We start from the raw sequence: 15077 nt of genomic DNA on the forward strand, positions 1-15077 counted from the left end.
TCGATCAGCAAAGAAACCCCCCATCCTTCCCCATATTACCAAATGACTAGGTGTGCCGCCCGGTCTCACACCAGCGGAACGAGGGGCGAGGCCTGACCTGAAAAGCATCCTACTACAAAACTTGCCATTAAAGCCACCAGCTTATAAACACAATCGCGCGCGCGCGCGCACGCTATGAGTGACAGCTTGTGTGTGCCTGTCTGTGCAGTAGCCTGCCTAGCTTAGTGCGCTGCGCTGGTCGAGGCGGAGTGGAGGGTAGTGCTGAAGCCTGTACGGTTGCACACTGTAAGTAAATGGAATTTAACTGCGCAAAGCTCTCACACCGAAGCCAGTTCGTCCGCGAGTACATGTGCTCGTTTATATACTACAAATCGAATTTGGGCTGAACATTGGACAGCAAAACTTGAATAGGGTATACTTTAAAAGCTCTCTAAACTCATAACACACTTTCTCTCCCTGGTGCATGTTTGAGGGAGTTAGGTGGAACCGAGGGAGATGGGGTTTAAAGTGTGGCTGAGTCCTGGTGGAGCCCAAAGCTAACTTGCAAACACTTCGTAGTGTATAAAACTGCATTATTGTGGATAGAGGGGACGCAAAAAATGGAGAACCAGCCGGCGGAACAGCAAAGCTACGAAGACGTGCGAAAAAGCGGCTACCTCCGCAAGCAGAAGTCCATGCACCGGCGCTACTTTGTGCTACGAGCGGCCTCACCGAGCGGTCCTGCCCGCCTAGAGTACTATGAGAGCGAGAAGAAGTTTCGTGGCAAGGCGCCTGTTCCGAAAAAGGCTGTGGTGCTGGAGACCTGCTTGAACATCAACAAGCGGGCGGACGCCAAGAACAAACACATGATCGTACTCTACACCCGGGCAGAGAGTTTCGCCATCGCCGCTGACAACGAGGTGGACCAGGACGAATGGTACCAGGCCATCGTGGATATGCATTGCAAAAGTAAGTCGGGTCCACGTTGATGAACACTGTAGAATTTAGCCTGTCCCATTGTGTAATGTTTAAGTGATCCAGCTGGTATGGAAAAGCCCTGCAACCTACCCTAACCTACACGTGGTGTAGTATAGACATTACTAAATAGATTATGCAAAAGTGAACGTAGCGTTATGTCAACCCCATGAATACATTCATGTCTGCGCCCGTAAATCGGCTGCAACCGCATGTTGTTTTGCACTGGTTCCATGTGTCCAACACTTTTGCACTGTTTTGTTTACGATTTTGCACACACTTTACGACATAGGTAGGAAACGTGTTTATTTTGGAAATGTATTAGTGCATCTCAGTACACCCGTCTTACATATTTGTATCGTCCATGCAGGGCATCGGTCTCCTTTAAACGTAGCTTGCTTGGTCAGAACACTGTGGATTCAGATTCAGATTCAGATTCAGAAAACTTTATTAATCCCATCAGTGGGCAATTAAGTTTGCAGTCCCAGTCTCCATCAATCAACAATAAATAGTAAGCTTATAAATAAATATGCATATGCATCAACACACACATACAGTTAACACACACATACAGTCAAACACCCTGTCCTGTCAGTGATGAACAGCGCTCAGTAAATCAAATTGTCAGTAGTGTACTCTATCCCTACAACCTTGTTTAATAATCTAATGGTTGTAGGGATGAAAGATCCAGAATACCTTTTTGTTTTTGCCCTGACAAAATAGTAACGCCTCCCAGAGGGCATTATGGGGCGACGTGTTGTCAATTTAAGCCTCTCAGCTTGAGTCTGTGTCGAAATGGCCCGTCGTCATGTTCAGATGTATGCGATTGCTTGCGCACCACGAGCATTGTTGTCAGTGGTTTATTCAATACGGAGAGAGTCGTGGGTTGCATTTCTGTTTTGTATGGATCGGTTAGGTAGGGCAACACAGACTGTCATGATTCTGCGTATTATGGACGGGTAATCCTTGCGGTGATGTGTAGCCTATTAAGTAGTCCAGTTTAGCGTAGACATGCATTTGCTTCTGTTATTAAAAATAATACGTTCAAACTGCCAGTCAGAGTAAAGGATCACTTGGAAGAATATCGGGTTGTAGCCATTTCTCGCCAAACATTTTTCCCTCCCTACCACGTTGCATCGGAGAGTATCGTTGCTGTTTGGCCTTAGTTCATGTTCACATTTCTCTGCGTTCTTTATCCAGCCGACCACCCTGTAAACTTTAATCTTATCTGAATTGGCTTTTTACAACGACGAACGAACCGTCGAAACACTTTCGCAAAATCGCATACATTTGGTAGTAATATACACGGACAGAAGAATAATAGTATTTTCACATTTATCTGAAGAGGGAATGTTGCCAACATGTGCTGGAGCAGATGCGCCCTGCATTTTAAAGTTAAGCTGGACGTTGTCCAGTTGTTGCAGTTTCCTGGTTGACTCTCCGGCTGTGTAATATTTGCTGAATTTGCAATATTAGTTTGCGTCAGACATAGATTGCAATGGTATTGCATGATTGCAGAAACCTGCCATGGACTTATGGTGCACATTTTGCAACCAGTAAAAGCCTGGTTGTGAGGATCAGATTCTGTCCACTTCAAACGTATTTGTATGTTATCAAACTTGAACTTGTGAAGGCCTATGATAACATTTGAATTGCATGAAACATTCGACAACATGTAATTGAAAAAAAAAAAAAAAAACCTGAGGTCAACCTTTCTGGTGTAAGAGTGCAAATGTGAAAGCCAATAACCGTGGTTCCAAGTTTCGATCATTGTGCTTCGATGATTGGTCCCAATAATGTGCTGCGGGCGTGACGCAATCTTGGCAGACAGCAGGGTCCAAGGTGCTCACACCTGACCCGTGTTACATAAAACTGCGGATTACATACACACGCACACAGAGATCACACCCACCGCTAAATTAAGGAGAAACTGCAATTAGAGATACAGTCTTTACTGATGGCAAATGTCCTCTGTTGTATGTCATTATGGTCAATAGAATTTATTGTCACTGTTAATACAATTTAGTTTGAAATGTCATGCACATAAACACACAAAGATCCCTTCTATCTCCCTTGCTCCCTCTCACCCATATACAGGGTGGAAAGAGCCTGTATGGAACAGGTTGGGAATTTGGGGGTTGGGGAGGTGTGCAAGCCAGTTGGCAGCAATAAAACAAGCTCACTGCAAAGGGGACTGTTGAGTCCTCGGCTGCTCAAACATTTTGACATCTGTCTTAGGCATTTCCGTCGTCCCCAGCCATAGCATTCTCTTTCTTTCTGTCTCTCTTTCTTTCTTTCTCCCCTCGCTTTGCATTTCCCACCTTTTTTCATTAATGTTGTCCGTTTAGTCACTGTGTTGTTACTGTCCGTCTGTTTCGTTACACTTCATTGTGAGAACTTCTTGTCCAGCGAGTGAAAATGTGCAAATCCCCCCCCCCCCCCAACGATTTGGGCCCGGTCCAGTCCCTCCACAGTGCCCAGTTGTAACGCCACATCAACATCTTTTTGTCACCACGACGACTGGAATAATGGACCTCCAAAGTCAGGACGAGAGATCGTCACCCCAAGATTGGACTTCTGTCAAGTCCTGTGTGTTTAGTCGGCGTCTCAGACCCCTCCAGCAGACTTGGCCAGTGTCTTTAATGAAGCTTAGGCTGGTGCCATGAAAAATGCGATTTTTTTTTTTTTTTTTTTAAACGAGTTTCCCATAGGTTTAGCGTCGAGTGTGTGAGGAAAGGGGATATGTCTGGGTGGATGTTTGCAGAGAAAGAATGGGGTTGGCTGCTGCTGTGGTTGCACAGACAGGTGGTCACAGAAGATAAAGGTGGTATACGTGGAAGAGAGAGTGTGAGAGAGAGACAGAAAGAGAGAGAGACTGAGAGAGATAGAGGGAGAGCGAGCGAGACAGGGAGAGAGAGAGAGAGAGAGAGACAGGGAGAGAGAGAGAGAGAGAGAGAGAGAGAGAGGGAGAGAGAGAGAGAGAGAGAGACAGGGAGAGAGAGAGAGAGAGAGAGACAGGGAGAGAGAGAGAGAGAGAGAGAGAGACAGGGAGAGAGAGAGAGCGAGCGAGACAGGGAGAGAGAGAGAGAGAGAGAGAGAGAGAGAGACAGGGAGAGAGAGAGAGAGAGAGCACACTCCCACTTACACGTTGACCTGGAAAGAAATGCTGACTAGGGTGCCCTGCTTGAAATGGAGCACACTGTCAGATTTTTCATCCAGGTCACCTCTGCTTATGGGTTAGCACTGGGCTGGATGCAGCAGGAAAGGGATGGATGTAAGGGTTGAGGGGAGGGTAGGGGGGGTAACCTAAACCTCCACACGCACACACGCTCACACGCTCACACGCTCACGCACACACGCACACACACACACGCACGCACACGCGCAGCAGTGGAAAAGCCTTTTGCAGCCCATGCTCAGAAGACGGAGTGTAGGATTGTAGGTAGGGGCTCGGGGAGGATTGGCGTCCCGAGGCTGAATAGTTTCCTATTGACGAGCTCCTTTGGCTCGTTCGTCAGCTATTCTTCACTGAGCCGAGATGGAGATGAGGGGGCTGAGAACATGCGGTGGCGTCGGGGGCTTCGCTCTCTTCTCATTCACCAGGCCAGGAGTCTGAGCCAGGGGCAGACGTGTCTTGGACAGACGAGAAGGAGAAGGAGGAGGATGATGGTGGCGAAACAACTCGTCTGAACATTTCGCCTTCCCTCTCCCCTTTGCCAAACGAGAGCCAGCAACGCCGCTGTGTGGGTTGATGGATAACACATCCGTGGCACACACACACACACGTACACACACACATGCACATACTGTGTCTCCAGACAGTGTATTTGCAAGTACCATGGGAACACTTTTGTATGTAAATGATACAGTGCTGTTCCGAAACAGACTTATCCACAACATCAACACTCCGACATGTTTTTTCATAGTATCGGTTCCTCAGTTATTGGAATACAGCTAGTGGATTTTACCAGGCAAACAGAGTCTTTCTCTGTCTCTCTCTCTCTCACCCTCTCCCGTTTTCTTCTTTTTTCCTCTCTCACAAACTCATACAATCCATCATATTAACAAGGCTCTGTGAATGTTGTTTGTGTGTGTATAGTGCTTTACATTGCTGTGTGTGTGTGTGTGTGTGTGTGTGTGTGTGTGTGTCCTGAGTGCCTATGGGGCATCACTTTGCCTTTGGAATCCCACCTGTGGCAGGACCAGCCTCTTAGTCCATCCATCCCAGTCTCATTCATCTCCCCAAGTCATCGGGCAAAAAGAGATCCCAGATGGCCTCTATTTAGACAGCTAGGCTTGGGGGGTGGGGGGACCTGGTTCACGGAGTTCAAATACAGTCAGAGAGTTTGGGGTATAGAGCGGGGTGGCCCCAAAACCTCCCACGGAAGATAGCCTTCTCCCTGCTTTCTTTATCCACATACTGCACTTAATGACCTTTGGGCCACATTAATCGATTAGTTGAAGCAAAAATGTAGGCAGCGCAATCTTGAATCACATTGTGACATGAGATTTATGCTGGAAGTTTGCATTCGAGACTTGTCCTACTTGTTTCTCCACATGCAGGGCCTCCGCCTGTACTAGATACTACTACGCTCACATACTGTTTAGGTGTCTAGTATGTTCACATACTGTTTAGGTGTCTACTACGCTCACATACTGTTTAGGTGTCTACTACGCTCACATACTGTTTAGGTGTCTACTACGCTCACATACTGTTTAGGTGTCTACTACGCTCACATACTGTTTAGGTGTCTAGTATGTTCACATACTGTTTAGGTGTCTAGTATGTTCACATACTGTTTAGGTGTCTACTACGCTCACATACTGTTTAGGTGTCTAGTATGCTCACATACTGTTTAGGTGTCTAGTATGCTCACATACTGTTTAGGTGTCTAGTATGTTCACATACTGTTTAGGTGTCTAGTATGTTCACATACTGTTTAGGTGTCTAGTATGTTCACATACTGTTTAGGTGTCTAGTATGTTCACATACTGTTTAGGTGTCTAGTATGTTCACATACTGTTTAGGTGTCTAGTATGTTCACATACTGTTTAGGTGTCTAGTATGAAACACAGTGTCCTACATTTGCGGAGCATTTGGCTTACAACCTTAACATACCTAGGTCCGCTATTCAGAAGATGCAGAAAAGCTTAACTACTCTTATTCAAGTTCGTCCTAACTAGTGTGTGTGCTAGCCCAGATCTCCTGAGCTAAAAAGCATTTAGCTAACCATTACAAACACAACCGATCTGTATACAGTTCAGGTTGCAGTTGACCGGAACCTACTGAGTATGCGGCGCTGAACAGAAGCTACAATGAATCAAGACGAGGGACTCGAGATGGAGCTGAAAGTGTATGAGGGATGCACAGATGCAGTTTGGCCTCGTCTTCTAACGCATAGATGAATGTCATAAGTCAGTATTTAAACAGAGTGGGTAACAGCCCTTCAGAACGCATGAGGAGAGTGGTTTCATGGGAACCACAATAGTGTTATTGCAGCCCAGTATCCCCTGTCAGAGAATGGTCTTTCAAAGCGCACATGTGGTGAAATGCACTCCTTTTGTTGACTTTTTTTAGGTTGGGTGGTGGGGTGGGGGTGAAAGCATCTGCAAAATGACAAGCCTGGATGTGAATGTAGACTAGGGCAAGCAACGGAGGGGTGCTAACAGCTCCTGATTGGCTGGGCTGCACAACACCCAGTTACAAAAGTCTGCCTTTTAGAGGACACAGAGAGCAGAGAGAGGACACTGATATTAAATGGGGTGTGTGTGTGTGTGTGTGTGTGTGTGTGTGTGTGTGTGTGTGTGTGTGTGTGTCACTGCATATGTGTGTGTTTGTGTGTTCAAGGGTATCTCTTTCTCATTTTGCTGTAGGCTTTGCCTGGATAAGTTCTTAGTATTTGTGAAAAGGCATATGCATTCACGTGGACCTGCAAATGACAGAGTACTTCTGAGTACAGCTGTCTTTGTGTGTGTGTGTGTGTGTATTTTCAGTCAGTGGGTGGTTAAGATATAAGTGGTAAGCATGAGGGGTTAAGTGTTAAGTCTGCATGAAGAACAGATTCACATGTGTGTGGGTGAGCGAGTGTAAGTGTGTGTGTGTGTGTGTGCCTGCCTGCGTGCGTGCCTGCGTGCCTGCTTGCCTGGGTGTGTGTGTGTGTGTGTGTGGGTGAGCGAGAGTAAGTGTGTGTGTGTGTGTGTGTGTGTGTGTGAAAGTAAGTGTTTGTCTAAGAGTGTGAATGTCTGCGGTAGATCTGGCCAGTGGCCCCGGACGTGTTTAAAGGTTAAATCCCCGTAAGCATGGCTCATCTCCTTAATTAGCTGGTAATTATGATCTCAGAGCGGGAGCTGAACAGACAGTGCCAGAGAGAGTGAGAATAGAGAGGGAGAGAGAGAGAAAGAGGGAAGTGCTATTTTCACCTCTAAAATCCAGAACAAACTGTTTCTTCTTCAGGGCCTTGTGCTGCCCTTCTATTCGGTGTGTGAGGAATTTCAGCGTGGCTTTGCTCCTGATCTGGGAACTGTGTGCTGATCCCTGACGCTCAGTGCAAGGCTCAGACAGCAGGCCAGCCCCCACTGATCTCCCATCAGCTGCTTTAGTGTCCCTGGAGGCGAAGGATCTTGTGAAAGTGACCTGTCATCACTCTCTCTCTCTCTGACACACACCCCCTATCTCTTTTTGTCATTCTATCACTATGTCTCTCATTAACACACAAACAAACACATACATTTTCTCTCTGTCTCTCTCTCACCCTCACACACACACACAGACCCACACACTCTCACACACACTCACACACACTCACACACACTCACACACACTCACACACACTCTCACACACACTCACACACACAGACACACCAGTCCCTGATACCCAATGAAAGTCCAGAAAAGGAGCGAGTTAGAGAGGCGGGGAGATATCATCGATGTTAATTGAGTTTGATGGCAGGCGCTGAGTTTTTCTGGCGTAATGGGAACACACACACACACACACACACACACACTGTTTAATCAAACAAACAGTCAGCCCATAACACAGCACAGAGGATCCTGAGTGATGTTGTTTCCTCCTGGTCCCGAGCCTGGCTGAAGTTCATTACTCTTCAAGTATTAGTGGCTGCTGTCAATAGTGAGTTGGCTCCTACACATTCTCTCGCTCTCACACACTCTCTCTCTCTCTCTCTCTCTCTCTCTCTCTCTCTCTCTCTCTCTCTCTCTCTCTCTCTCTCTCTCTCTCTCTCTCTCTCTCTCTCTCTCTCTCTCTCTCTCTCTCTCTCTCTCTCACACTGCTGCTGCTGTGACATGACCTGGTTGACAGCAGTGTGCTACTTCACCAACCTGTGGAGTCCTCAGAGAGAAAGATGGTATGGCCAGCAGATGCTGCCTGAGGGAGGGAGGGAAAGAGAGAGAGAGAAGAAAGGGATGAAAAGAGATAGGAAGTGTGATAGAGAGAGCAAGTGATATGAAGGCAGATCAGGGCGAGATATGAAAAGAGCAAAGGAAGCGTGGGTGGGAGAGTCAGTGAGACAGTGAGCGTGTATGATAGAGAAAGGGTTGAAAACGGAGAGAAAGAGAGAGAGAAAGCGAGAAATAGGGACAGAGAGAAGAGGAGACTCTATGGCCTAAGGGAAAATCGAAAGTCTGTTCCACAAGGCGCGCTCCCTGGCACGGTGTCAGCTGTTAGCATGTCTCTTTGAATTGGAGGTTGTGGAATTCTGTCTCTCTCTCGCTCTTTCAGTCACTCGCTCTCGCTCTCGCTCTCTGGCTCTGTCCGTTCTGAAAGAGAAGTCTTTCTGAAATGAATGCTGACTTTTGTGTGGCACTTCTGGCCCCAAAGGCAGCAGTTTTTGAAGAGGAAAGGAGAGTGAAAAAGAGAATGTGTGTGTGTGTGGGGGGGGGGGGGGGGGGGGGGGGGGGGGGGGGGGGGGGGGGGGGAGGAGGAGAGTGTGTTAGCTTCCATAACAAAAAACACATGTATGAGAGAGCCTGTGTGTGTGTGTGTGTGTGTGTGTGTGTGTGTGTGTGTGTGTGTGTGTGTGTGTGTGTGTGTGTGTGTGTGTGTGTGTGTGTGTGTGTGTGTGTGTTTTTTTCTTTGTGTGTGTTTGGCAGTTGTGGGGGGAGAAGGGGCCAGAAGACAGACAGGGACACTTGGCAGTTAGGGTTATCCCAGGTTTTATTTACACACACACACACACACACACACACACAGCTGTTTCTCCTCACACAGTTAGCTTAGCTCCACTATCCTTTAATGGCAGAGGAAAAGACTAAGGCCCAATCTCAATACTTCCCCTTACCCCTTATCTTACCCCTTACCCTTGAAATTGCGCGTTCATGTGAGAGCTAGTGGTGTCTCAATACCCAATTTGATCAAGATTAAGGGATAAGATCGAGTGCTATGTACCCCTTATTTTTAAGATTATTTGAGAGCTCACTTGAGAGCTCACTTACCTCCAAGGGCTATCCCAGAGCACATAGCGAAACCAGTTCAGGAATTTTCAAAAAAAAGTGGCTGCTTGAAGCGAGGAATATTTTACATGAATAAAGCTATCTACACAACTTTTATATGTTTATAATGACTCGGTTTGATCTGAAATGTACTACACGAAAGATGCATAGTATTGTAGGTCTTAACTGAAGCTTTCAAACGGTAGTTTTAGGATACAATTAGCGCGTATACCACCACTCCATTGGCTTATATGGTAGCTTGCCAGCTATCATGCTACATACACTACATGTAAGTATTTTTGGCTTATAATTAATTTAAAAATGACGACAGTCTTGTTTCGTGCTCTACACAGTTGTATACATATATTTGCAACCATGTTCTTCATTAGACTTTTTTTAAATCGCTAGTTTCATAGCTCATACAGTCACGCATGACGTACCCAAAACCGAGTGGCGTCTCATTTCATAGGGGAAAGTTTTCAGCCCTTGGCCCTTACACTTGGCCCTTACACACGCAAGTGCTAGGGTTAAGACAAGACAAAGACAAAGCAAAAGAGGAAGAATCGAGATTCGGCCTAAATCTCAAGCCCTGGGCTGTTCTCTCTCTCTCTCTCTCTCATGTGTATGTGAGTGTGTGTTTGCTTTACTGCAACTTGTGTGTTTGTGTGTGAGCGATTGAGTGCGGGAAAGGCTTGAGGTTGAAACCGTACGCAGTGAGTCAGCCTCACCTCATCGCTCACTGTACACGGCTAGCGTACACAAGCCCTCAGACGCCAGACTCTGCGCCAAGATGAATGCCCTCGCTTGGAAGACCGGGAGCCTTTGAGGAAGGGAGAGGGGGGAGGTGGCATAACATCAGCCTGCCAGGAAGCAGTGGCCTACGGTGCCTGCCTGCGGGCCCTGTCAATGCCAACGCACAGGGTGGCATTTCACCTGGCATCCACTGAGTGGCCGTGGCTGGACCAGGGCTGGGCTGTGCCTGTATCATCTCTGCTTCAACATCGCACTTTCCAGCCCGGACTGAAACTTGTGTGGGTGAGAGAGGGGGTATGGATTTTTTTTCTTTTCATGTGTGATGGGGAGAGAAAAAGAGAGTGTGTGTGTGTGTGTGTGTGTGTGTGACCTAGTTTCATAATGGGTGAGTTTGGTTGGGGTGTTTAGGACGGAACAACAGACAGTGGGACTCAGTCTATCTTTTTTCCAGCTGCAGAGAGAAAGAGAGAGAGGGAGAGAGAAGGGGTGTAGAGAAAGCCAAAGGGAAGGAGAGAGGATGATGAGAGAAGGATAGAGACCTCAAGTAAGACAATAAAGTGTATGACACTAACAATGGATAGACAAGCTAACAGAGAGGGGCCCCTCTTATGTGATTCATGCTGTCTATGGGGGGTAATAAACATGCTACACATCCTGCTGTGCGCCCACACACACACACACACACACACACACACACACACACACACACACGCAGACACGCACACATGCACACACACACACACACGCAGACATGCAGACATGCAGACACACGCACGCATGCACACCACACACACCTTTGCACGGCAGGATGCGTAGCATGTAATAGCCCCCCATAAAGAAACGTGCTGGGTGATAGGGGCAGGCAGGGGAGAGGTAACATAACTCTGGTGACGGGCAGAGAAGGGGACAAGAGCCCCCCCCCCCCGCCCCCCCCCCCCCCCCCATCCCATAATCCTATATTTAATCTGGGGCCTAAGTAAAGGGTCACCTATAGATTAGCCACAGACTGACTCCACAAGGAGGAGCCAAGGGTACTATAATTGGATAAAAAGGTAAGGAAAGTGTGTGGGTGTGTGCATATGTGTGTGTGTGTGCTCGTATATGTGTGTGTATGTGTGTGAGTAAGCATGTGTGTATAGTAGGCCGTTGTTTTATAACTACTTCCCCACTTAACCTACATACACAGATACACACACACACACACACACACAGACACACACACAGACAATGCTGTCTCCATGTTCTGAACAGGTGTAGGCACTAAACACTCATCACAGGCCAATGCTGCCGTTGTGTCACCGCACAGCTAGCTAAGTGTCACATTTGTCTTAATAGTGGACACTGTAAACGACCATTGTGTGTGTGAGGGAGAGACAGAGTGTGTGCATTGAGCCGAGCGTGTGACGTCAGGCTCCATTTCACCCAGGGTCATTTTTATAATCCAGTGTGCATTTTGTGACGCAGCCACCCACCCACCCACACATTAACAAACATGCACACTTCTCAGGCATTAGTGTCATAGTCATGCGTCATTGGATAGCAGGTGAAAAAAAAAGCCCATGGAATGTGTGTGTGTGTGTGTGTGTGGGTGTGTGTGTGTGTGTGTGTGTGTCAGTGTCTGTGTCAGTGTGTGCCTGCTTCCTCACTGCCAGGTAGCGGTCTTGCTAGCAGAGGGAAGAACTCTGTGTCCTCGTCTCAAGGGAGGTATGCACGGCTCCCATGAGCTGAAAAAGAGCGCTTGCGCATTATAGGGCAGTTTTAGGAGAAGATTAGAAGTAAACACTGCTCTATCTCTTCTTTCTTTCTTTTTTCCTTTCTTTCTGCCTTTCTCTCTTGGTCCTTCTGCCCCTTTCCCTCCCTCCTCGGTCCACGGCTGGTGTATGTTCTGTGTGGATGGCAGGATGAGAAGGAGGCATGGAGGAATGGAAGATAGCTGTGGAACTCCCATTGGTTGCCATGCTGGGTTTTGTCCGTGGTGACAGGGGGTCTTCCATTCTCCTCTTTCTTCTGTCTCTCTTCTCCTCTTTCTTCTCCTCTTCTTCTAAAGTGTCTGTCCCTGGGGCCCCAAGTTCTCTTTCTTCCCCTTCCTGTTCCTGTGATCTGTCTCTCTTTCCCTCTCTCCCCTGCTCACACTCACATTGTCACTGCCTAATGACATGCACAATCCACACACACACACATACTCGTTCTCTCTGCTCTCTGACTCTCAAACACACGCATACGTGCATGCGTGCATGTTGCAGCAGCATGATAAGAAACTTTGTGTGTGTGTGTGTGTGTGTGTGTGTGTGTGTGTGTTTGTGTGTGTGTCTGATTCATCTGCTGTGCAAACAGCCTGAGGTTTGCTTTGTCTCAGAATCACAAATGCCCACACTTGTATGCACATGGTGCCAAGATCATGTATCACACACACACACACACACACAAACACACACACACCCAACCTCACAGAGTGAACTAACTGAACCCACCATTTATTCTGGGTTCAGAAGTATGGACTCATACAATTTGGAAAAAAATGAGAGAACCAGGGAGAGAGAGAGAGAACACACACAGACACACAAACACACACACACACAAATGTCTCCTATTTTGCAACCACAAGCAGAATGTTCTGGAAGCATTTGCGGAAATGTTAGTCAGAGAGCAGTGGTGAGCCCCAGTTAAGCCTGCTTGGGTGAGCCTCATAGAAACACATATGGCTATGATTGCTTCATTTATACAGCAAAGAGACAGGGTTAAGACACACACACACACACACACACACACACACACACACACACACACATATACACAAAATGACACTCAACACAACCTCACACTGATAAATTCCACACTCACACACATGGCAATCATTCAGAATCCCACCCAAACACCAGACTTTGCATAACTGATGATGTAAATGTAAACTGTAAGCTACTGTGATGGCATAAAATGATAATGAGGTTTAACCTCCCAGCAGACATTTTGGATTTAACCACATTCCTCCCAACACTTCCTCTCTCTCACACACACACACACACACACACATTCTTTTTGCGGCAGACAATAGCCCATTGTATGTTTTCTATTATATGGTTTCTATACCATTTCATAAACGTACAAGTCCCAGCAGGATCTGGCACCCTAATAAGAGTTCAGAAAGTTCATGGCAGAGTATGGGGATATCCTCACCCACGTGTGTGTGGTGTGTGTGTGTGTGTGTGTGTGTGTGTGTGTGTGTGTGTGTGTGTGTGTGTGTGTGTGTGTGTGTGTAAATATAAATATATATGTAATGTGAGAAAGAAAGAAAAAGGAGAGAGAGGGAGAGAGAGAGAGAGAGAGAGAGGTAAAACCTCATTATCATTCTAGGTGAGGGTGGCCCTATTTCTGCCATGTCAGGCTGATTTATTAAAGCAGGTGCTGGGGGCTATGACCAGACTACCCCCATCCCTCACCCAACTCACCCCACCCCACCCCACCCCTCCTGCATGCCACTGAGCCACCACAAGGCCAGTCTTTGTTTCAGGCCTCCACACAGGTGAGGGAGCAGAGGGGTCCCTGCTGTGGAGCGGGGTGGGTGTGGGGGGGGGGGGGGGGGGGGGGGGGATGAAACCCAGGGCTCTTTATTGTTTTCTGTTTATTTCCCCTTCTTTGGTCTATCTTCCTGTCTGTCTGTCTTTCTCAGGGATGGCTTTTCTTTCTTGGCTGTTAGTTTTGGCGATTTACTGTTCGATGAAAACTGAAAAGGTGAAAATCTGCTACAAACTAGGGTTGCAGAGACTTTTTTTGGCAAAACTCATTGGACATCCTTCCATTGGGGATCCATGAGAAAACATGAAATATGAAGGTGTACACTCTTCAGTGCCTGTATGGACTGTCTGCTAACCCTGGTAAAAAAAAAAACTATTTTTTGTTCACTGTGCAATGATATCCAGTTCTCCTGTTTTACAACATATAACATTTAAAGAACTTTTTTTTATCATGAAGTCCTAAATTCACATCATGGTTGTCTGTTTACCAGTCAAAGTCAGAATCTGGTTAACCAAGCACACTGTTTGGATGCCCAGGTTTTGTTGCTAGCCTCTATACTATATAGCCTATTTTTTCCTTTTTATTTATTCATTTTATTTGTTTATTTTTCTTTATCTTTGTACTTTCCCTGAGTCCCGGCCGTTGCATTGGAGGGCCATTCTCTGGGGGTGCAGCACGCTGAAACTAGTAGGAGCGCCTCTCCTCGCCTCGCCCTTATTTAAGAAAGTGGATTGAAGCTGTGCCAGTAGATTAATATAGCTTCTGCCATGGCACCGAATAGACAAGCAGTGTGGACACATGTGTCCAATTTCCGATTTCAGTCCGATTTAAATCGGAAATTGGACACGTGTCTCCCCAAATCTAGATTTCTTGTGTCCGACTTGAGTCCGACTGGACTCCGATGTAAACCCCTGGATACACGATTCGATTCCGCTGGGAAACAGACTGGGCGCGCATGTGTCTCTCGAACCTAGATTCCAATTGGACAACAACAACTTTTGCACGTGCTTGAGATCATGCCCACAGACATATACATGCATCATATGTGTCTATGATATGATAATCGCTGCTAGACGCTCAGTTCTTGTGCTCCCTCTCATTCACGTTGAAATACTGAAACCGAAACTGAAACTTTGAAACTGGAACGCAACTGTTTTGGACAGAACGTGCTAATTCAGTGAACAAATATTTTCATATTACTTTTCCACCAGTTATTAGTCATGTAATCCATTCATATCGATGTGAATCAATCAATACTAATACAACTTTAACTGTGGTGTGTTTTTGTTTCATTTCACAACGTATTTACTGTATAATCAACGGTAGCAGATGTAAACATTCCGCATTTGATTTGAACTGACGCGGCCAAGATCTGGATTTGTCACTGCCATGTGCTTTGAGATAAAGC

General features: G+C 46.7%; 1 protein-coding gene across 1 annotated transcript in view; it reads left to right on the top strand.

Moving 5' to 3' along the window:
• Positions 1–238: 238 nt before the first annotated feature.
• Positions 239–15077, top strand: part of LOC308365750 (insulin receptor substrate 1-B) — a 52169-nt gene continuing 37330 nt past the window's right edge. The window contains exon 1 of the mRNA XM_080839315.1: positions 239–948. Within this exon, the coding sequence (XP_080695441.1) occupies positions 600–948 (349 nt within the window). The 5' untranslated portion in view covers positions 239–599. The remainder of the gene's footprint in view (positions 949–15077) is intronic.

The sequence above is a fragment of the Sprattus sprattus genome (assembly GCF_963457725.1).
Source record: "Sprattus sprattus genome assembly, chromosome: 5".
NCBI lineage: Eukaryota > Metazoa > Chordata > Actinopteri > Clupeiformes > Clupeidae > Sprattus > Sprattus sprattus.